At 39.7% G+C, this 15,753-nt stretch overlaps 1 protein-coding gene across 1 annotated transcript; it reads right to left on the bottom strand.

The window, feature by feature from the left end:
• Positions 1-7,901: 7,901 nt before the first annotated feature.
• On the bottom strand, positions 7,902-13,993 carry LOC148861705 (Major facilitator superfamily protein). Its single transcript, XM_088982213.1, has 18 exons — positions 13,631-13,993; positions 13,023-13,085; positions 10,638-10,727; positions 10,487-10,546; positions 10,345-10,410; positions 10,127-10,192; positions 9,960-10,035; positions 9,819-9,883; positions 9,619-9,711; positions 9,452-9,532; positions 9,248-9,332; positions 9,115-9,158; positions 8,978-9,040; positions 8,832-8,891; positions 8,691-8,744; positions 8,535-8,594; positions 8,270-8,384; positions 7,902-8,180 (listed from the first exon to the last, which is right to left on the bottom strand). The coding sequence occupies exons 1-18, from the start codon at positions 13,808-13,810 to the stop codon at positions 8,065-8,067; spliced, it is 1,437 nt and encodes a 478-aa protein (XP_088838339.1). The 5' UTR covers positions 13,811-13,993; the 3' UTR covers positions 7,902-8,064.
• Between the last annotated feature and the right edge of the window lie 1,760 nt (positions 13,994-15,753).

Here is a 15,753-nt window from a genome sequence, read left to right as displayed (position 1 = left end):
ATCTGACCCGTTGACAGCCCTTGTTGGATTTGATCCATTCCAACCCAAATTGCAACCTCTTCTGATTAGGAGACCCGGATCTCCTCCTCACACAGGGTGCCTCACTCGTGCCTCACATGTACATCGTACCATGCATTGGAAACATCTCCCTTATTTATAAATTATTATTCATGGGAGATGTTCCCAATGCACGGTGGATGTGCATGTGAGGAGCAGATCTCGTTCCTCTCATTAGGGGTAGGGGTGAGAAAAAAAACTGAAAAACTGAACTGGCCAAAAAAGTAATTAATCGAACCAGTCGGTTCGATATTCTTAAAAAACTGATAGTTTCAGTTCAGTTTTGGTTAGTCATTTAAAAAAATCAGCGGTTAATCCATATATATATATATATATATATAAGCACTTTCGGCAGTCTGAATGCTGAATTATATAATGAGCACTTTCAGGCTTTCTCTTTGAAAGTTTCAAAGAGAAACTATCTGCCTCTGTAGAGTGCCAGACTGGAGACTCTCAGTCTCGAAAATAGAAAAGTTTCATGCCTTTCCCTTTCTTCTCTTTTGTCTCGGTGGTATTCCTTCCACCAACTTCTTCAAACCAGATTCTCAATCTCTCACAGTCTCACTCTCTCAGATTCTTAATTATTTCTTTCCCAACGGACCAACAGCCTCCGGTGCTTCGCCCTTTGACTGAAACACTGATGGCCTCCGATGATCGAGTCACCATTCACCGATGTTCGACACTTTGACCAAGCAACTAGTGTTCACAATTATGTCTCATCTCTCTCACTCTCAGTTCACAGTTCTGTCTCTCATCTCCAACCAACCCTTTCTCTCTCTCATCTCTCACTCTCAATTTACAGTTCTACCCACTTGTTCAGTGTTCAATCTCTCCAAACCACCGGCAAGGAAGGTTTTCCCCTTTTTTTTAATATATTGAGGGCATAAAAAAACTAAAAAACCAAACCATGGTTAACCGGTCCACCATTTAACCTGTTGCATCGGTTTGATTTCAATTTGGTTAGATTGAAAAACCGAACAGTTCCATTCAGTTCAGAAAATTACCCCACGATTCGGTTCAAACTGTGGGCACCCCTAATTAGGGGTGCAAGCCGGACAAATTGGGCCAGGTTTAAGTTCAATCTAGGCCAACCCTATGAGTTGAGCCTAATGTTTGAGTCCAAGGTCAAGTCTCAACTGTCCAATTTGGGATTTTATACACTTGGGTTGGGTTGGGCTCAAGCCCAAGCCAGGCTCGACTTGGTCAGTCAGTCCACAGACTCGGACTATGTTTGTACAAGCTGAGCTTAGGTTAGTATAAAGTAGAGTCAGGCTCAGACTAGGTTCGGGCTATAAGGATTAGGCCCGGCCCGGCCGAAAATAAAAAGTCCAAAATTTTCAGCCCAATTCCAGTCCAAGAACCGAAAATCGAAGCTCGATCCGTGTAAAATTGCGGGCTAGGCCGGTCCGGGCTCGAGTTGAGCCCGCCCAAGCTGCACCCCTACTTCTACATTTCTACTTCTGTTCTCTCGTCAATACTCGATTTCCTGGTAATGCAGAGTCTCAGAAAGACTCCCTGCTTGGAATTTCAGCCAGAGATGTTTCTCTGTCATTCCGTTCGTCACTCAAGGCTTCGAAGCCCCGCAACCCTCAGCATCTCCACTTCTCTTTCTTTCCTCTCCTCGCAGACTGAGACTACAAACCCTAACAATCCTCCTCCCCGCAAAGGCAGACAAGCCGTACGTCGCCTCCTAAAGCTTCTTTCCACCGCTTCCCAGCAAAACCAAAACCCTCATCTTTGCGAAATCCTAAAGTCCCTCCAATGCTCTCCCGTCATCATCTCAACCTCCCAAGCTTCAACACTAATTTCCTCCATTTCGAATCCCCTCATCTCTTTCGATTTCTATCGATTCCTCAGGTCGCTGAAACCCGTCTTCCAACCTGATTCGATTCTCTTCTCCTCTTTGATAAAGTCTGAGCTTCAGTCTGTCAATCCTCATCTCCCCAAGATCCTATTCTACTTCGGTGAGATGAAGAAGCACAAGGTTTCCCTCTCCCATGATGATTTCTGCTGCCTCTTCTGCTTGGTTGTTCCCGGTTATGTTGACATTGCCGATTTTTTTGTTCGGGAGCTATTGGAAAAAGCTGAATTCGACGAGTGTGCTTATAATTATGCCATGTCGATTTATGCGAAACACGGGTTGTATAAAGAGGCGATTTGGGTTGCAGAACGAGCTAGGGCAAGGTCGCGGGAACTTACTTTAGAGTTTTACTCGTGCACGATGGATGTCTACGGGAAGAAGGAGGATGCGGGTTCTGCGATGAAGCTATTCCTGGAGATGGAAGAGAGAGGTATTCTTGCAGATGAAAGGGTTTATAGGAATCTGTTAGGAGTTCTTTGTAAAGCCGGGTGGGTTAAGCTCTGTTGGGTAATTCTGGAAGAGATGAGGAAGGTTGGGTGCAGACCTGATGAGCGTTTGGCTATGGATTTGCTGAGGAGATTTCTGAAAGAAGGTATGGTTTTGGAAGCTGGATGTTTTTTCAAAGAAGGAATCCTCAAGGATACGAAGAGTTTGGCTGTTTATGCGGAGGCAACGGCAGAAACAAAGAGGCCATGGACGGCTTTTCAACTTGTACAAGATCTGTGCAAATCCGGTTTGGACGTCAGTGGATGTGTCTATGCGTCTCTGATTCGTGGCTGTGGGAAGATTGGGCTGATTGATGTTGCTGAGAAGATATTTGCGGGAGTAAAATCTTCAACTTCTGTTGAGAATCGAGAATCGGTGTATTCGTCTATGATTTGTGTGTATTCGAGAGCGCAAATGAAGAAGTCGGCGGAAATTTTTTGGAATGAAATGGAAAGCACAGTGGGTTTTGGAGGAAATGCAGAGCCATTCTTGTATATGATGTCAATGTATGGAGAGCTGGGTCTGATTGAAGATGTATTGAGGATGTTTGACAGGTGGAAGAATAGTGGTTGCTGTGTAAACATTGATGCTTATGCTGTTCTCATTGATGCTTTGAGCAAGTCTGGCAAGCTAAATCAAGCCAGAAGCTATCTCCTTGAGATGAGAAGGTCAAAAATTCATCCATCATCTTCAATTTATGCATATATAATGGATGGTTATTTGCAAGTTGGCCTTCTTAACCACGCCATTACAATGTTGGATGAATATACAATGTTAGGGTTAGAGGCAGATGAACTGATTGCAAGTAGCATCATCAAGACATTAATTCAAGTAGGTCGACTTTCAGAGCTTGAATTCCACTTGGATAAATTCATGAGGCAGGGAATCAAGATTTCTAGTGGTAAGGGAGCCATTCTGGTGGAAATGTGTAAAGATGATTCTTGCTTAAGAAAGCTATCCAAACTGATTCAGTGAAGAATGCCCAAAGTATATGAGCATCTGTTGTCTCTACAGTAAACCGCCATTTTCAAGGGCCTGCTCTTGCAGAGTTGCACCTTTGGTTAACATAATCATTTGCCCATTCATCGGATTTTTTAACTTATCTTCTGAGAAAAGACTCCAAGATGGAATTCAGTAACCACTCTCTTGCCCAATGTGCATCCTTTTAGACTTGAAAAGCTCGCCTTCCATTTCTATTTGTTGAAGCTATAAGCTTTTTCCCCGTTTAAAAAAGCTAATGCAGAGAACATGCAGGAGAGTGAGGGAGGCTGGTATTAACAATAATGGATCGAACTCAGGCAATTCTATGGTTGTGCATTATGGCAAGCCAGCAAGGTACCGACAAGGCCTTTCTGCAATTTATCAAAGGAATTAAATATAAGGTCAGTAATTGAATTAAGGTGAGCTTTTTGTTGTAAAAACAGAAATACAGATTCGAATGGCACCTAAAAAACAAAAGAAAAACAGAGATAAAAAGAAGTAAACAGAGAGAACACAGATTTATGTGGTTCGGTTTATACCCTATGTCTATGGGTGAAGGAGCAGAAATCCACCACAAAATCAGCAATGGAGAAAAATACAGAGCTGTGCACCCACAACCTCACTCACAGAAAACCCTAAACCCCAAATACACCCAATGTCGCTTCACTTTTCTCTCAAGCCAAGAGACAAGTATACAAGATAAAAAAAAAAAAACTAAAATACATAACCCTTTGTATTCGGGTCGGACCCATAAGTTGAATATGGATTAGGTCCATACTGGAGCCCCCGCACCCCATTTTCCTTCAGGTCTTTTCTCAACTTAATTTGGAGTGGATTCATGAAGCAAGTTGCAACAAAGAATTCAAGGCACAGCCATAACACTTTTGGAAAGACTTGGTGTTCCATTTCACTGCTCATGGAGCTTTTTCAGCACTGTTCATGGTAGCTCAAAGTGGAAGTGCAAAAGTGACAGACTAATATGAAATCTCATAGGGAATGAGTGGCTTCCTAGATTCAGAAGGAACATAAATTATGGGCTTGGCAAACATGCAGTATGTTCTCAGTGCTCAGGTGTAAGAAAGCTCAAATAAGCTTCACAGCAAAGATATGGTATCACTTCGTAAAGGCTCACTGTCACTGTCACTGTGGTTCACTAGACATCAGAAGTTCTGATGCTTGGTTGGCACATCAAAGGATAACATAATAAGAGTTACAAGATTATATAGGCTTCAATTTGGCATACTGTCATATGGACTTCTATGGCTATATAGGAACCTTGAATCTTTGAACAAAAGAACAAGCCAGTGGAAGCAGTAATTAACAAGACTCTCAGAGGACGGATGGCAATCCATAAATTGTTCAGGGATATTCCTCCACCCAAATCTTTATTTATTTATTTTTTTTATTTTGATCAATTGTTTAGTAAATATACCCTTGGTACATAAATTGCCTGTTTATATTTTATACAGAAGCTCTTTGCAGACAGGGCAAAGTGTAAACATGAGGGAGATTGCACAGGTACACATTTTTTTTTTTCTGTTAAATTTTATGGAAGGTCATCCTTTAAGATGACTAACAGGATGATTATTGGGCAATCATTTGTGATGTAACCGGTTTTGGTCACGTACCGATTTTTTTATCTTTTGGCTAAGTACCTCGTCATTTGACCTGTTCCCAGGAGAGGATGGTAGAGCTCTCTGATGGGGAACTGCTTGGGGGAGAGCTATGCCGATCTGCTCGAGCTATGCCGAACTCCCTGATGGTGAACTGCCCGGGGGAGAGCTATGCTGAGCTCCTTGGTGGTGAGCTACCTTGGTGGACTCGTCATTTGACCTGCTCCTAGGCGGCCTGTAACTCAGAGGATGGTGGAGCTCCCTAGTGTAGCGCAACCCAACTGCCCTCTGCATGAGGTGATCTCCTCTCCTTTGTAGGCGGCGGGAGCTGAGGGACTTGCGAGAATTCCATCTTTTCCTCCTCTTTGTAGGCGGCGGGAGCTGAGGAACCTGCGAGAACTCCATATTTCCTCCTCTTTGTATGCGGCGGGAGCTTGAGGAACCTGTGAGAGCTCCATCTTTCCTCCTCTTTGTAGGCGGCGAGAGCTGAAGAACCTGCGAGAACTGAACCAGGGGGCCTGGGGGTATTTACCCGAAAGGGACTCTCCAATGCCTAAATTAGCACTCTGATTGTAGAGAACTTGAAGATGATATTAGAGGAATGAGAGAGCTAGAGAGCAAGGATTACCTCCATTTTTTCCTTCTCTCCCCCTTGGCTTGGGGGTCAGAGTCCTTATATAACGGTGCCCAGTCACATCAGGCGTAACCACCACTGCCTTAGCCATTACTGCCAGGACTGAGGTGGCAGGTGTAGGCTGTTGCTACAGGGTACGGACTCGTCAGGCGTGTTATGCTTTTCAGAGATGGCAGACACGACGCCGCCTGGCAAGAGACATGGGCACTGCCACTAGATCTGTCAGGTACGGTTGTCAGGCAGGAGATCTTCTTGTGATATGCCAAACTGCTTTTTTGTACTGAGCTACCCTGCAAGTGGCGAACTGCCTATGGCGATGAGCTCCCTGGTGGCTACTTGGTGACGAGCTCCTTGGCGAGCTCCTTGGAGAGTTGCCAAGCTCCTTGGTGGCGAGCTCCTTGGAGATCTGCTTAGCTCCTTGGCGAGCTGCCTAGCTCCTTGGAGAGCTGCCGAGCTCCTTGGCGAGCTCCTTGGAGAGCTGCCGAGCTCTTTGATGGGTTGTCGTGAGGTGCTAGGTGTCGTAATCCCATTGGAGTGCCAAATCTGCCCTCATCAATTTCAACTAAGTTGTCACTTCTCACCAGATGAGTTGATGATTCTTAAGAAGTTAGTATCTAGAGTATGTACTCACCAAATCAACAAAATATTTAAAATAAAATATATCTAAATACAGAAGGCAAGCCACATTAGGGTGGATTAAGCTGGTGCTGAGTATCCCATCTGTAAGATCAAAGATACTGCTTTCACCAAAATGGACTTTAGCATTGTATTAGTTTCTAGAATCAGAACAATTAAGTTACAGGTTGATGTCTTCTAAAACTTGGTAAAATTGAGTTCTGAATGCCCACCTCATAAACAGCCTATCCAAATTAGAACCCACAAGCAAGGTTCAAAGTTTCGATACAGTCCGATACGCCAAATTGGGTGTACCGGACTTTGTATCAACCCTCTTTTATATTTTTTATATTTTTTTTTCAAAATATGTTCAGGGGGTCGGTTAAAGCCCTGGTTAACCCCTAAAACAGGTCTTACCCCAAAACTCTTTATATTTTGTGGTGATCCACCGATACGTGACGAAATTTTGAACCTTGCCCACAAATTAAATCCTGAATCTGTTTATATAGGTGAAAAAGAAGAAAGGAGGATTATTTCTTCATTCATCAAAAAAAAAAAAAAAAGGAGGATTTTGTGTATCCTTACTTTTTTATTGTTTTATATTTTTCCCGTGATCAATTCATAGAAGCATGGACTGTTTCTAGCAAGACTTTAGTTAAAGATTTGCTTACACAAGAACTGAATCCGTGTGAACCACAAACTACAACAAAAGAAGTGAATAACACAGCTCCTATGCATCCTCCTTTGCTACTGGTTCTGTTTGATTGTTCCTTACCGCAAAGAACAGTCTTGCATTACTGGTAAGTAGATCTCTCATCTCATCTTTCCCTTTTTCTTTCACTGTTCTTGATTGCCACATCAACAAAATCGTATTGGTTTTACTTATTGAGTGGTTGCTTTTGTTTTGGAAAAATAAAATCGCACAAATGCCCTCCAAAATTAAATTAATTTTTTTTTCTTGTAAGGAATTCTTTCCATGTTTCTTTTTTATTCTTGTTCAAAGTAGATCTTCTTCTGTGAACAACTTCTGCATTAAAAATTTAAAAGTAGGATTGCTACTACCAATGATACAAAATTCCAATACAAGGTTATTATAGGGCTGACAGACTTTGGGATTGAACATGTGACCTATCTAGATCCCCTCGTATTGCAAAAATAGGTGGAGTTGTGCAAGGAAGCTCCCTTGCTTGATCTAATTATGTATAACATCCTGTTAGTAACACACTAAGAAAATCAATAAAGATTGCCTGGCTTTTAATTTTTTAAAGAGGGGGATTAATAAAACCTAGTGGCCATTGTTGAGCTATGACTGCAAAAGAGAAGGGGGAGAGAATTTGATTTCGCAGAACTGTGAAGCATCTTTTATTTATCTTTATTTTATTGTTCTTGTACCATAAAACACCTGCAAAAGAAAATGGAAGCCCCAACCCTAAAAATTATCCAAGTCAAATGATCGACTATAGCCAGCTTTTAAGATAAATAGCTCATTTATCAAGAACTATGTTCAACCTAATATGAACTGGGAAATCTACTATTTGTGAAATCTTGGATCAGGCTTGCTGATTTGCTTTCTCCTTGTAAGAGCATCACTAACTTGATTTGCTTTGTTATAGTTATTTCAGATTTTCTTACTCCATGCATTCAATTCACCAAATAAAGAATTTTCCATCAAGCTCTTTTTATTTGTTTTTTTGAAAGAATGCACATTACTCCAATTCCATGGGGATGGGAGAAACTTTTCACACTACACAAGTGTTATTGACCTACATTAAACAATTTTGATGTATTCATTCAACTCTAATATATTTTTCCTATCTTCATGTATTCATGGAGGCTTGGATTTCTTCCAAAGTTCTTCCCTTGGTTTCTGGTACAACCTTTGCTACGAACAGAACGGTTAATGCACAAAATCCAGCATAGAATAAAAATGTACCTGAAAACCAAATAAATATAGCATATTCTGTTAAACTATGTGAATTCATGCTTTCTATGTTATATGCTGAATTGATAAATTTTCTTCACCTGAGGAGCTTAAGTTCATTAGAAGGTTGAAAGTGTAGGAAACTGCCCAAGCACCAAGCCAGTTCACCAGAGTCACCAAGCTTCCAGCAGCTCCTTTGATGTTTATTGGAAATATCTGTATCAAACAATATTAATAGATGTTATAACCTCTCTTTCACTCAAAGAATTGTTATCACTTCTGCTTCACCCAAACAAAAGAAGGAAAAAACAGTTATTGCTTGCTAGTTATTGGTGCAAAATGACAGTGGATAAAAAATTGAGTTACCTCAGACATCATAAGCCAGGGAACTGCTCCCATTCCAATTGAGAATGAACCTATATAGATCTGATTCCATTCGAAGGCATTTCAAGGTTAAGATCCACAGAAGACTTAGAACCACAGCAAACATTGTAAAAACAACCAGAATAATAATTGAATTACCAATACTCCAGACACAGCTAGCATTGGGACCCATGCATGTAACAATTGGTGGCCCTGTGTACAAAATCATCAGGCTGTAACTGAAAGAACAGAAGTTACAAATGAAATCTATCTAAGCTTTGAAATGGTAATCATGTTTGCCTTGAGAAAGAAGGAAATTCCTGTCAAAAAGCAGCCTAGAAATGTCCCTGTTGCCGAAACCTGAAATTGATACCATCTCCATTGTTCATCCCAGGTGTCTGTCTTGTATAGATGTAAAATTTAAGAACTACTTAAGTACTACTTACAATTAGAAGTGGTCTCCTTCCAGACTTATCCATTAAGAATGCACCCACAATAGTTATAGGGACCTGTCAATAAGTTATAGTGAGATTGGATAAAAAAAAGATTTTCAATATTTGAGGACTGTGGGAAGAATGAAAACCTGAAGACAAGCATAGGCTATGGTTCCAACTTTTCCTGATGAACCTGCAATTCCACATCGAGCTCAGAATTTCATTAAATGTATTAAGAATGTGTAGATCATCCAGAAGAAGATAACTAGAAATGTGCTTTACCAGCTTCTACAAATGTTTCGCTTGCATAAAAACCTATTCCATTTATACCTCCTAATTGCTGGAACACCATTAGTCCAACTCCAACCTAAATGCAAACAGTGCGTTTATGGTGTAAGGTTTTTATGGAATGGATGTATTTTGTGAAAATGATAAGCCATAAGCTATTGATTTAGAATGTTTTTTCAAGGGAAAAAAAATGTTTACAATGACTGGACGTATATATCTCCTCTCAAACAAATCCACCATTTTAGCTTTCGGCAAAAGTTGAAGTGTCTCTATATAATCCTGTTATGCAACACAACAGTCAGTACCTCATTATTCAACCTTGTTTATAACATGTTTTCTTGGGTTCAGAAGTTGAATTCACAAACTTGAATTTCTGCAGCTTCATCAGAAACATCAGCATCCTTGCCACGAAGTTTCTGCAGCGCAATTTCAAACTCTCTCTTGCGGCCAACCTTTGCCTGCAAACACGGATAATAATTATATGGCATCTCGCGTCTGTATCATTCTTTACCCTGTTTAGAATGCAACCTAATAGATGTTTTTCCATTTATCTATCAGTGCTTACCAGCCATCTGGGGGACTCGGGAATAAAGAAAAGACCCAAGAGCAGGAAAATGCATGGAATAAGTCCTTCAAACAACACCCCTCAATCAGTCCCATGTCATTGTATTGCATCAATTTTGTCTTTGGGTGTCAGAATTCTTACCAGTTAGAGCCAGTGTTCGCCATGTTACAATTGTCCCTATTAGGAAGGCAACTGATGATCCGGTAACAATCATGAGCTGCAGAACAATCACAGATAACTAATTATCACCACCAGTGTATTAAAAATGAACCTCCATTTGTTTTCCTTTTAGTGCCAAGCTCTTTTACCTGATTCACTGTCGTCAGCCCTCCACGGAGATTCTTGGGAGTTATTTCAGCTATGTAGATTGGCACCTATCCATGGATTTGGTTATTAAAACTTGGAATGATGAGTACCAAGAGATCCACATGATTATATTAATGTCCAACCTAGATTAAGTAATAGCACAAGGAGATTCCAAGTTCAAAATGAAGGGGAAGAAGAAATCTGATTCACTGATGCATACCACATACGAGAAAACTCCAATTCCATATCCTGTGAAAACCCTTCCAGTGTCAAGTGGTAGAGCTCCCTGCCCAATTTGGTTTCTGTTATACTCTAATGGGTAATATATAAAAAGGTTCAAAAACCCAGAAACAGAGACAAACCTTGGAGAAATAAACGGCAAGCCATCCTGTAATGCAGAAAGCAGCTGACATTCTCATTGCCTGTTTTCATGAACAAGCCAACATGTTTCAAACAAATGGAGAACCCTAGGCTTATATACATTATTAGATTGCCTCTGTAGTCTGCAGTTACCTCTTTACGACCAATGAAGTCTGCAATGCGACCACTTGTAACTGCCCCAGCCATTGCACCGATTGTCAGTACGGAGCCAAACAATGAATACTGTGAAGTTGCAGTATATAAGTCACAAAAAGTACTAACTTATATTGAAACTGTTGAGCCAAATTTTCATAAAATTAACCATTAGTTAGCACTTAACAGTGTTTACTAAAAGAGAAAAACTTAAATTCAAGTAACAATATTATATGGGACCGATGCGGATTTCTTAGAAATCAAAAGAAATTATTTGTTTGAGTAGCATTTCTGTCAGAAATCAGTTATAATTTTGTTTGGTAGTGATTTTTAGCAATGATTTGTGTTTATCGAAACTCTCTCTCCCCATGTCAGATGGCATATCATCCAAGAATAATTCGAATTGGCCTAAAAAAAGAGGAATCATTGAATTTGGTGACATCTCTTTTCAGCCTCATTTTAATAATTGTTTTCTGACAGAAATTGGTCAATCATACACCAAAATAATCAGCCATTTTTAAACTGCTGATGTGGTTCTGATGTTTTGATGTGGCACCGATTGGCATCGATCCCAACAACACTATAATCACCGCTCTCTGAAAAGAATGAAGGGAAGGATCCAAAACCATGAAAAAATATGCTGCTGACTTGTGGCGCCGAAAGAGGAAAGATGTCCTTATCTGTTGTCTGTTGTCTCTGAGTCAGATGGGATACAGGTTGGTCCTGATGTACTATGGGTCGGGTCTTGTTTTGGACAAGGTGGATTAATCTGAAATAAATTAGGGATTTTTTGGTAAGTCTCTCTGGAAAGATCTTTGGGTAGTTTTGATAGGCAAAAGATACATTAAATTTTTGCATTAAGATTTGAACGGTCTGAAGTCCGTTTGGTTAAGACATATCTTTTTGTGTAAAGATGAATAGAAAAAAAATTACAAAAATTATATTTAAAGCTTTTCAAAATTGTCCAATTTAAACTTTTTATGTCTTTTGGAACATCAGCTTTTGACGGCTAGATCTACTACAAATTAAACGGAAAATATCAAATCACAGTCTGCCAAGCTTATAAATAACCGACATACCCACAAAAAGACACACCCAACAGGGTCTTACTTAACTGGGTTTATAAAATAGACCTAAAACCAAAATACTTCAATCAATTACTCACAATAATAATAACTTTTTTTATGTAACTGAACTTCATTTTGTTATAATACTGTGTAAGGGGCACATGGTATTTTACATGTGCAACTAAAAATAAAATTAATGTGATTTAACTTATGACCCACATCAAAACCAAGGCAAATATCCACTTTATAATAATGTAGATAACCTTAATAAAAATGACACTATTTTTAACAGCAAATTGTATACATATTGATTAAACAAAAGTTTTAACTAAAACTTTGAAATTTATCATTTTAAATAAAAAATATTACAACAATTATAAGAAAACCAAATTACCTTTATATATTATTAACTATTAGACCTGTTTATGGGCCGGGTAGTTCAATGTGCCGGCCCGGCCTAGCCTGATCTAATTGGGGCTTGGACAAGATTTCAAGCCCACGGGTTCGAGCTCATGCCTAAAATATTGGGCCCGACTTTTTTTTCGGGTTGGACTCGAGATTTCTCAAAAAAGCCTGGCCCAAGCCCGAGCTTGACTTGATAATGTATTATATTAATAAAAATATATTTTATATGATAAAAAACATATATAATATATTTTTCTTCTCTTTTTTTCAAGTAATAATGAAAATTTTCATTATTTTTTTAGGTTTTGAGGTCTTTTAGTATAAATAAAACAACTTTTAATTGAATTAAAAAGAAAAAAAATCCTTTTTTCCAAATTTCTAGTTGGGCTCAGGCTCGAGGCTCGAGGCCCGAGCTTCAGGCTTTATAGTCGGACCAGGCTCAGGCTCAGGCTCGGGCCTGAACATTTTCTGTTAATGTAAAGGCAATGCCCGGCCCGGCCCTTGAACAGGTCTATTAACTATATATATATAAATGGTTGGGTTTTTAATCCAATTGAAACCGCAATTTTAGTCGGTTTGAATCTTATCGGGTATACCCGACCCATCGACAGCTTTTTTGTTGGTTTTGGTGCTATAGTTGGATTTTTTTAGGGATTTTTGGACTGATTTGACTGATATGAATGTGTTGAATCCTCATTCCAGCTCTTGGAAAGCTGCTATTCAAACACCAGGTGATGGGTTTGTGAGTTGTTCCACCGGTGGTGACAACTGACAAGCATCTCCATTCTCCGGCGACCGGCAGGATCTGGTCTAGGTGGCCTAGAACCCAGTTGGGTCCTGAGCGACATTTAAGGGGAATTTCAACAAATAATGTTAACTCTTATTGCCCAAGTAAAGAGAACAACTGACTAACCTCAGATATAGATAGATGAAGATCGTTCCGGATAGCAGATTGAGTGGGCGCCGAATAGCCCACCTGCAAACAACATCTTAGGCTTAGCAAAATCGCGTATTTTTTTTATTCCTGACAGTTCAGTTCTAAAGCTAATAGTAAATAATTATGTAGAGCAAAGTTTGATTCATCAACTTGACTCCATGTTTTGCAGCTTGCCCGAGTGGACACAGTTTGGAAAAATCAAAGATTGATGGACTCCCTTGTAGACTGAAGCACTTCAGAAAGAGAAATCAGTCTTTGTCAAGTAGTTGGTTGGAGACTTGGTTGATATTTTAGTTACTGTGTTCAGATGAATTCATGGAGTGCAATTGATCTGAACTTGGCCTTTGGGAATTGCAGTTGTTGTTCAAAAAGACAGATTCAAGAGCAGAGGCATTTTTACTTAAAGGATCTGAGAAATGCATGAAGAGTTCTCATGCAGAATAATCAATTATCCCAAAGTTGGTGCTATGCAAACCAGATCCTTAGTCCATATTCATGAACTACAGGATCAAACAGAGGGGTTGGGTGTCCTATAATTCAGGGGTTAAAGGAGAAGGAAGTGTTAATTGAGAGCTGCTACTTACACAGGACCCAAACTCAAAGGAGCCGCAGACTGCAACAAATGTACTAAGTAAAACCATTCCTATGGTTCCTCTGTTCTCATTCTTGTGACTCCCATCTTCCTTACAAGCAACAATGTTCTGTTGCTCTATGAGTGGTTGTATCAGCTCTTCCTTTTCACCCTTTTCCACATCTTGCTTCATCGCTATATTTATCTATAATCTATAGATATCTAACTAACAAGAACAAGAACAAAGAACAAATAAAGAAAGAAAGAAAGAGCCAAAGAATCAAAGAAGAGAGAGTATGTAGAGAGATGGTTATTCAGTGCAGTGCAATAATCTAAATGGAAGGGTTTAAATACAAAAGTGTTGAGATATTTGGGCGGCATAGATTGTTTGAATATTAAGATTTAAGAGTCCAGAAAAAAGTGCATGTGGGTGCAGAGCTGTCGCTGACGTGGAATCTAAACCATACCAGGCCATTCATTCAATCAAGTAAAAACAGGGGCACTATTCCAAAACTAGGAACATGTGTTTTCTCTGATTGAAATCCCTGACCCAGAACTTGGAATCTGAAGAGATTTGTTCAGCTCTATACAGCTAGCTTTTATATTTTAATGGCCCATTTGGGCAGACCCCAAAATGTTGGTGGCACCTCCTAATGGGATTCAATCAGTGCAAAGCCCGTTCAAATAACTATCATAGTCTTGCATTAGGAATATCTCCCCAAATAAAGCATAGAAGTAGGGAGATTTGGGCCTTGAACTGACTGAAGCCAATCTCGGAATTCATTGCATTTGGAAGGTGCCCATATTGTTCATCAGTTGATAATGCCTAATCCAGCCTTATGTTATAAATGTACCGGCGACAATTGAAGGAGGGGGGACCCACTTCTGCTTCATAAACTTTGTGCTATACTTAACCATATTATTAATTTAAGTACTAATGCCAGCTTGAGTTTAATAATCTAAGGTTTTTTTTTTTTTTTTCTGGACCAAAATCCTTGACTTGCATATGGTGTCTAATTAAGTAGGTCCAAAATCCTAGAATCACCGAAGTCAGTGTTCAAAGATGAAGAACAAACCAAGGAGTGCATTTTAGTTAATCTATCTCATCTTTAGTAATAATTGGTTCCAAGAGAGGTGTGAGGGGGGCAATCCTGATACCACCACACTCGTTGGACTCCAACTCAAAGCATTTCTGGGAACTACAAATCATGCAAAATTCTTGACTATGAGGTGTTCATTGGTTTGCCAGATCAAATGATATGAGGATCAGATGTAAGCTTTACTCCATTCTTCTATCTAACTCTTTTATAAGAGAAGCAAATCATGCTATTGGAGATTCATTGGGCATGAGAGAGGGGTGCCTCACCCCTTCCCTCTCTCAGGCTAGAATTCTGGAATTTTGGTTTGAGTAGAAATGGTATATGGAATCACTAATAACTATCAAAACCATATGGAATCCTATTTTCACCATAAGCAAATTGATTATCTAAGTGTTAGCATAACAACGTAGTCCTACATCTGGATTGAAACGATGTCGGCAAGAGTTGCAGATCTAAACCCATAGAGCATAGATTAAGCCTATTGGTCTAACATTTCTAACAGTAAAATTTAGACGGGGACAAAACCCATTGAGTTGTAAACTAATTGAAGTAAATGCACAACTTGCAAGGGATGACTCAGCCTTGTTTGTCTCATTATGATTTTGAGGGTCTCATAATTTTGCAATCCCTTCTTCGATTTTGATCCATTAATTTGCTGTTCCAGATCCGGACCAAGTAGTCATTCTGAAATACTGGCGGACAGCCAGTTGTCTGAAATCAGTATCAGATTGCTATTTTACATCGCTAATCTATTGATGGTTTGTGCAGCACCTTGTTTTGGACCGCCCAATTGATGATTCAGATATTAAATGTGGGCCACGTTACCCGGAGAAGTCCTCGTTTGTGTGCATCCAAACTAATGCTTTTGGTTAATTATTTGAATCATCTCACCAATGACCGACCAGGGTTAGCAGCATTTCATGGTTTCATTCGTCTTTTTAGCCATGGCCCAGCCAAGATTCGAACCATCACATCAAATCCTAAATATTATAGATTGTATTATTTTATAGTAGATTTGTTCATGGATCGGGCTTTG

Source organism: Nelumbo lutea, chromosome 4, assembly GCF_056320005.1.
Source record: "Nelumbo lutea isolate HS-2025 chromosome 4, American lotus-T2T, whole genome shotgun sequence".
Classification (NCBI taxonomy): Eukaryota; Viridiplantae; Streptophyta; class Magnoliopsida; order Proteales; family Nelumbonaceae; genus Nelumbo; species Nelumbo lutea.
Note: the sequence above shows the minus strand (reverse complement) of the source record. Positions and strands in the feature narration are given on the sequence as shown.

Coding starts and splice junctions, on each gene's coding strand:
- LOC148861705 (XM_088982213.1), bottom strand. CDS start 13,810: ATGAAGCAAGATGTGGAAAAGGGTGAAAAGGAAGAGCTGATACAACCA. Junction 10,547..10,637: donor ACTTCATTGGTCGTAAAGAG/GTAACTGCAGAC, acceptor TCATGAAAACAG/GCAATGAGAATGTCAGCTGC. Junction 9,041..9,114: donor TAGCCTATGCTTGTCTTCAG/GTTTTCATTCTT, acceptor ACTTATTGACAG/GTCCCTATAACTATTGTGGG.